Source organism: Oncorhynchus nerka, linkage group LG4 (assembly GCF_034236695.1).
Source record: "Oncorhynchus nerka isolate Pitt River linkage group LG4, Oner_Uvic_2.0, whole genome shotgun sequence".
In the NCBI taxonomy this organism is placed as follows: Eukaryota; Metazoa; Chordata; class Actinopteri; order Salmoniformes; family Salmonidae; genus Oncorhynchus; species Oncorhynchus nerka.
The window spans coordinates 62,399,180-62,406,929 of record NC_088399.1 but is presented as its reverse complement, the minus strand read 5'-3'; the positions used below and the strand labels follow the sequence as shown (position 1 = coordinate 62,406,929).

The window sequence follows — 7,750 nt, the reverse complement described above, 5'->3', positions numbered from 1 at the left end:
GTTCATTGATTTCACCTGTGTTTGTTTCTCACCTGGTCTCATCGGCTCCCTATTTAGTTCAGTTCTTTCTGTTTGTATGGTTGGGAGGTATTGTTTGACGGCCTACCTGTGTTTTGACCATTGCATGCCTGTGACCACAACCCCTGCCTTCTGCGAAGGCTTAATAAGCATCTGCAGCGCTCTGCGCATGAATCTACACCTTTTTCTCCCGGAGTATTCATTACAGCTATGAGCCATGCAATACACTGTAGGCTTGTTAATTTAACAGACAAGATATGCTTATGAATCCCGTGCCACTATTTTATATTATATGATTTTATAGTAAGAATAATATAATTGACCTTGGCTGAATAAAATAGGATGGACATTTTACCCATTCCCGAACGCGAGTGCACGCATATGAAGGTGGCTATGTTCAGTGTAAAATTGATCATTTGGAACGGGTCCTGTACACTAGATTCAGCGATTTTTGGCAACTTTAGTGAATGATACAACGTATAGAATGCGTTAGAAATCAAAATATATAAGGGCTGCATATGATGCTACTATGGGCTATTGATGATCTGAAAAAATCGCAACCCCCCCAAAAAAGCTGCCGATCGGTTCCTTGCCTCAGGCTGCACACGTTGTTCTCTCATCAATTATCATAGTTTCACCCATCAAACTATTCTCAATATAATTAGAATGGATTACTATGGAAAATTAGTTTCGATTTAGAATGGCCCATTATCAAATGGGCATGAACAGGGACAAGACAATAGCGAATGGAGGCCACTTTCCCGCCTGTACATTTTTCAATCATATTGGGTAGGCTACTCCGGTAATTTCGCTGCGCCACAGATTATATTCCGCTCTAACTGTATGCCAATTGGCTCTCCAACCCTGTTCCTGCAGCTACAGTACCCAGTGCTTAATCTGGGAAACCAAGTGAAATCTGTTCTTGAACATGGATAGTAACATGTTTTTAAATCGAAACATATTTCATTAAACTGTTAACAGCCCCTCTCTGCGCGCTGGAAAAAGGAATAGAGGGGAGGAGATGGATACACCGTGGTGAGACAGATATTCTGTAGTTTAAAGTAATGTGTCAGTCTCAATTATGGGGCGGGAAAAACCCCTATTAATAGGCTATTCAAAAACAAATGTACTATAATTGTAGGCTAAATCTGAATTTGTATAATTTAGGCTAGACCAATGATGTACCAAAGATATCTTAAATCAATATGTTTGAATGTTTTTCTGCCAGGTGTAATATGTAGGCTATGTATTGTATAAAGGCACAATCATTTCATTTGTATTGTTTTAAAGAAGAGATATCGGCCTTGGGCTCCTTCATATCTTGGCCTATGCTTATGCATCAGCTCTAATATGCATATGGGGGTTTTGAACGAATCGTCACTTTAGAAAGCGCTGTCCATTTGGTCGTGTTTGGCTTTGAAACAACATCCACAACGACCATGTTTTCCATTCAGTTTCAACCTGTTGTTGAACTTCTTTCTTCAAATTGATCCATCACAACAAGGTGAGTTTCAAAAAGCACAGAAGACCCTTTTCAGCATGGCATTGCCCCTGTGCACAAAGCGAGGTCTATACAGAAAATGATTTGTCGAGATTGGTGTGGAAGAACTTGACTGACCTGCACAGAACCCTGACCTCAACCCCATCGGACTCCTTTGGGAGGAATTGGAACATCAACTGGATGAATTGGAACATCAACTGCGAGCCAGGCCTAATCACCCAACATCCATGCCTGACCTTACTAATGCTCTTGTGGCTGAATGGAAGCAAGTCCTCGCAGCAATGTTCCAACATCTAGTGGAAATAGAAGCAAAGGGGGGACCAACTCCATATTAATGCCCATGATTTTGGAGTGAGACGTTTGACTAGCAGATGTCCACATACTTTTGGTCATGTAGTGTATACTGTATACTGATTCTTGAAGAATATAACTTAGAAATGCCTCATGAACATAGTAAGCACAACTGTCTTATCCCATCGTAACCCAAAATACTATGATTTGACGCTGTTGTTTATGTTTTGTTGTCAAGTTGCTGTCAATCCTTTAACAGCTTCAGTGAAGGCTGAGTTGAATAGTACATTTATATAACATTCACTCAGGTGCGGACTTAGTGATTTGAAGGCCCTAGGCAGAGCCCCCCTCCCCACTGCGTTCACATACGAGATAGGAAATGTGCCACGTCCTTAAATTATCCGCCAATGATATGATGCCCACCAGCCCCCACCTGCCCTCTTTAAAAAAATATAAAAGGACGGAACTCACTGCAGCACACACACCTACCCGCCCAACACTCTGCACCATGTTAGTGTTCCTCTGTGTCGTCTCTCTCCTCAGACTTGCTTCGGGTGCTACTGTACCAGACCAGGAGGAAGAGCTATTCCAAAATTCCTGCCTCATGGGCTGGTATGACTTCAACGGGCGTTGCTATAAGTATGTTGCTTCACCAGTGGTTTGGGCTAACGCTGAGTCCTACTGTGTGTCTGAGGGAGCAAACCTGGCCTCTGTGCACAGTGAGTCAGAACAAATGTTCATCTCAACCCTGATCAAGAGTTTCGACCCTGCGGAGAGACCAACCTGGATCGGGCTGTCTGACGTCCACATGGAGGGGAGATGGATGTGGTCTGATGGGTCAGAGGTAGACTTTGCCATATGGTATGGAGGACAGCCTAATGGTGGAGTGACTGAAAACTGCGTAACAACTCACTTTTCAGGCCCAAAGTGGTTTGACAGAGACTGCAACAGCAATTTGTACTCCTTTGTCTGTGCCAAACGTCTCTGCAAATGAGCTGTCTTTCGAGATGGAGTGACTGTCCCTGGCTGTCCTGAGACTTCCATCCTGTAGAGGAAACCTGGTTTTCAATAATAAAGAAACATGTTTTATTGAAAATAATGTCGAATTGAAAATCATTGAAGGTAAATTGTAAGTAGAACTAAAAAAGGTTTGTGTTTGTTTCAGCTGTCTTTTTCTTGTGTCAAGAAACCCAGCACCAAAACTTGCCACAATAATTATGAGAAGAACACAGCTGGGTTATGTGGCAATACCCAACTTTTCTGGAATGGCTGTAGTCCTGCCTTTGCAACACAGCTTATTCACACAAAGGTTATCCATCTGCAAGTGGTGATAAATGTCCATTTAAAAAAATCAGTACTAAAATGATCCAGATTGGCTCTCATTCGCAAGGTTGAAAATATTAGCAAAACATTAGCAATACAACATGTCTTCACATCCTTGCAATGGATGTTTTTTGTGGGATTATGATAAAGTAAGAAAGCAGTAGTTAGCCATTTTGGTCATTTCTAAGCAGTGCCCTTCAAAAACATTTACATAACATACACTCTGAGATGGTGAATGCGCCGCAGCCTTAAATGATCCGCCAATGTTATGATGCCCACCTGCCCCACCTGCCCTCTCAGATAGGTAAAGGGCAGGACGCACTGCAGCACACCTAACTGCTTATCAGTCCCGGCACAAATAATCAGAGCTGCAGACCTCAGAACCGTCTGAGAGAGAAACGTCTGTACCATGTTTGTGTTCCTTTGTCTGTCTCTCTCCTCAGCCTTGCTTTGGGTCCTGAACATGACTATCCCGTAACTGACCAGGGTGAAGAGCTACCCTCAGGGGACTCGAATGCCTTTGGAATGTGGTTTTCGAGGCATTTTCAATTACTATAGTATTGTATTTCCCACCAAAATAACATGACCTTAGCCCAAAAGTTCAAATATATACCAACGTATGCATTTATAGGGATATTGTTGCAGTTTTACATGTTATACAGAAACAATATTTGACTTCTTCCTTGTTGGGGGGAGAGAGAGTGGTTTTTATTTTTCAATTGGGAGCATTATTTAGTAGCAATAGCGGCGAAGGGATACAATTGACAATTTCCTATTTAGAATCAGCAAGCAAGACAATACGACATCTTAAATACATATAAATGAAATGATTCTACATATTATATATATATTATAATATCTTATAAATAATCCTAGTGCTGATGATATGGTGGATGCTTGTAGTGGAGTTAGGATACAGTCAGACAACAAAGTCACAGTAGGCATGACTAAAGTGGCAGTGTGCGTTGCCCACTGGTTTCAAAATGTTGCAAAGGGGAGAAACCATCTCAGGGTAGCAAAATACCGACATCACCATGAGAGGCAGCTAACCCAATACGCTTAACCAAAGGGGTTGAGTCAGTTTATGTGTCCTAATGAAACCACAGTCGTCCATCTCAGTCGCCGTGAGTGACGGCAAATGCCGAGCCAATAAGCCGGTGAGTAAATTAAAACCCTGCTGAATTGCTCCTATTCTACCTAAAGAATCGATCGTCGCCAAGGGCAACAACCCGGTACAGTTGGTGGCCCCAAGGCGTGCTCTCTGTTTGGATTAGTGGGTTGTCAACAGTGGGAAGGCCACCGCATCCGTTCTAGATGTGCATGGTTTGCTGAGGGCCTGTATTCAACACGGCACCTGAAGTGTCACTACGGCTATTGCAGTGTGTGTAGCAGTTGTGCTGCGAATGGCTATTTTTAGCCATTAGCAGTCAGTCTTGTAGTGAGGTCTGCTTCGAGCGATCATGCATATGGTTGGGTTCCGATGAGGGGATGCTATGTGGGAAAAAGGTACTTCTTTTTGATGATGTATCAGGGCAGCTCAAACAACCAGATGGTGAAACAAGGGTAAGCAACATTTATTCTGAGATTTCAAATAGTATTTGAACTCAGGTCTGGGAAGAACGTTACTGTGTGAGAGAAATAAGAATAATATACATCATTCTGAAAACGTGAACACGTGGTCATTGAGGGAAATGGAACAATCCTAATTCGGATACCACCATCTACCAATGACAGATGAATGAAGTTTGTTTTGGACCTCAGACAGGCCTGGAAGGCAGTGCATGACAAACCTACGCACATTTAAACCACCACTAACCCTAAACTCAACCAATTGCAATTCCTTGCCGAAACGTAACCAATCACACTACTCGCCTAAACTTAACCAATCACATTCATTTCTGCTATCGAGGAAGAGCCGCCCTTATAACAAAGCTCCAATTTACAATACATCGGAGAGACATCATGTGTTCTTTAATGAGGAAGCGTAGTGGGAGGATTAAGAAAGTGTTCCTGAGAGCGACTTCTCTCAGCCTGTATCCCAAATGGCATCCTATTGGATTGCCATTTGAGAGGCAGGCTCGGAGTCTCTGAGTCCTCTTCCCTGGGAGAGAGCAGCAGTGATCAGATGCTTTACCTTCGGGTGTCTGGAGGCCCATTGAGCCTATTGAGCCTATTGATTAAGCTGTAGGTGCGAGTGTGGGACGGTTCGTTATTTGTCTTTGCTGTAAGCTTTTGAACCTAGCCTTTTGTGGGATTTATATCAGTATGTGTGTGGGCAGCTTGGTCTCATAGTCTAGACGTAACACAGTAAACGTAAATCCGGGACACTCACATTAGTATAACATGTTCTGTTTGGTATGGTTACATGAGACAGATAGTTACTTAAGGCAAAAAAGCAGGTTGGGTGGTTGGGGGTTTCGAGTTTGAATCTCATCACAGACAACTTTAGCATTTTAGCTAATTAGAAACTTTTCAACTACTTCCTACTTTTTAGCAACTACTTAGCATGTTAGCTAACCCTTCCCCTAACCTTAACCCTTTTAGCTAACCCTTCCCCTAACCCTAACCTTAACCCTAACCTTAACCCCTAGTCTCGCAAACGTTAGCCACCTAGCTAGAACACTCTCTCTCAAATATAGTTCAGGCACCAGTGAGGTCAAAGTGAATATCTAAGTACTGTCCTACCATGAGACTCAGCTTGTGATAGACCAACTCATTGCCAAGAATAGGATTACCCATCAGCCCCTTCTCTTGGCATGTCTCTTTGTGATCACCTCTTTATGACCCCTAACCCCCTTCAGTGATGAAGTAATAAATATGCACATGTGTGATGCATGCATGTGGAGAGATACATTTGCAGACATGATGTGCATGGACAAATATGGACACACACAAGTAAAGTAAACACGAAATACATGGAAAGACCAATAGCTAGCCAGCTAGCCAACCAGCGAGCCTACCAGCCAGCCATACAAACGCACCCACATCTCTCACACACGCACGCACGCACGCACGCACGCACGCACGCACGCACGCACGCACACACACACACACACACACACACACACACACACACACACACACACACACACACACACACACACACACACACACACACACACACACACACACACACACAGACAGAGAGAGCCATACATAGAAACATGGCTGTATGGTTCTTTCTATTTTTCTGTTCTCTGTCACCCTTCCTCCTCTCTCCCACTCTGTCCCCCCCTAGGATATTAATTTGTGCATCTCAGCGTCACCCCTCCTTAACTACCTCCTCAGCTCCCCCTCTCTGTCTCTCCATCTGTCTCTCTCTCTTGGTGTAAGATGAATATGTTCAAGAAGAGATGTCACTCTTTCTCCCCTTATTCAGCCAATGCCCACACGTTCATATTCTAGTTCTTCTAGTCTACTCTATATTAACAAATAGTTGTATGACTGTCCACATGACCAAATTCGACAGGCCAATGCTGTCAAAGCATTGAGCTCCATAGGGAAAAAGCCAGTATTCAATGTGTGAGATTTGACTCGGCGCATAAAAGCAGTCACTGAGGGAGTAGGAGAGAGTCAGAGAGATCAAGGACTCATCCATTGTCCTCCTGCCTCGCCTCCACACAATTGAATCACTGTCTGTGTTTATATGTATATTGTGGGAGTAAGACGAAGAGAGACGGAAGGAGGGAGGGGCAGAAGGAGAGGACAAGAGCTGTACTGCATTGCCAGAGAGAGAGAGAGAGAGAGAGAGAGAGAGAGAGAGAATAGAGACATACTAGACACATTTATCACACCGTCAGAAGACAGAGAGGATGTTTCCAGTTGACAGAATAGGTCAACATTTCTGCTAAATGAGTTATACTTCAATCACTTGGAGAGTTGGGATATTAATGGCATTGAAGTAACTAGTACTTGCTTGTCATTATTTCAACGATGTCAAGTCTTTCCTTCAACCCCCCCTCCCCCCTCTCAGACACGTTGATTTACTGACTGACTAACCGGGGATGCTCCAGCATCGCGACGCTGCACTCTATCTGTGTCTCTCTGTGTGTGTGCCAGTGGCTTTGACGGAGGTAAGGAGAGAGAGGGAGCGGGCGAGACAAAGGCAGAGCAAGAGGAGAGAGCGAAAGGGAGCAAGGGAGTGAGAGAGAGGGAGAGACGTGCACACACACACACACACATACGGAACGAGACGGGAGGAGAGAAGAGGAGTGGAGAGAATGCCTGGCGAAAGGGTGGCGCTTCCTCGCTTGCTGCTTCCAGGGCCTCTGTGAGAGACAGACACCATGGGCTGCATCGGCTCCCGGACCATCAGTAAGCAGACCCCCATCTTTTCCCCATCTGCTTTTCCCCCAGTGACGAGGGAGATGGAGGAGGGTGGGAGTGGGGGAAGGGGGACTCTGGGGGGGACTCTGAATTTCTCCTCTGAAGCCGTAAGTACGTTTCTATGGAGACGTGTTGGTTAATGGGGCTCGGCAGCATACGTCTGAGGCTAGACAGAGAGGAGAGGTTTTTGTTTTGCATGGTGAATGCTGAATGTGGGGAATAGGGAGAAATGGCAAGGCGACGGCGTGACAATGGAAGTGAAGGCAATTTCTAGTGGACTGGAATACGGGC

The 7,750-nt window shown here is 44.4% G+C and overlaps 2 protein-coding genes across 2 annotated transcripts in view; both read left to right on the top strand.

Annotated features, from left to right (window-relative positions):
- Positions 1-2,276: 2,276 nt before the first annotated feature.
- LOC135571306 (galactose-specific lectin nattectin-like) lies at positions 2,277-2,971 on the top strand. Its single transcript, XM_065017078.1, has one exon. It carries the CDS (start codon positions 2,319-2,321, stop codon positions 2,802-2,804), a length of 486 nt encoding a protein of 161 aa, XP_064873150.1. The 5' UTR covers positions 2,277-2,318; the 3' UTR covers positions 2,805-2,971.
- Positions 2,972-7,205: 4,234 nt separating this feature from the next.
- The window catches only part of LOC115128350 (protein FAM131B-like), a 40,333-nt gene continuing 39,788 nt past the window's right edge, over positions 7,206-7,750 (top strand). The window contains exon 1 of the mRNA XM_029658126.2: positions 7,206-7,447. Coding sequence (XP_029513986.1) covers positions 7,420-7,447 — 28 coding nt within the window. The 5' untranslated portion in view covers positions 7,206-7,419. The remainder of the gene's footprint in view (positions 7,448-7,750) is intronic.

Bases quoted from the DNA above. Each gene is read 5' to 3' on its own strand.
- LOC135571306 (XM_065017078.1), top strand. From the start codon at position 2,319: ATGTTAGTGTTCCTCTGTGTCGTCTCTCTCCTCAGACTTGCTTCGGGT.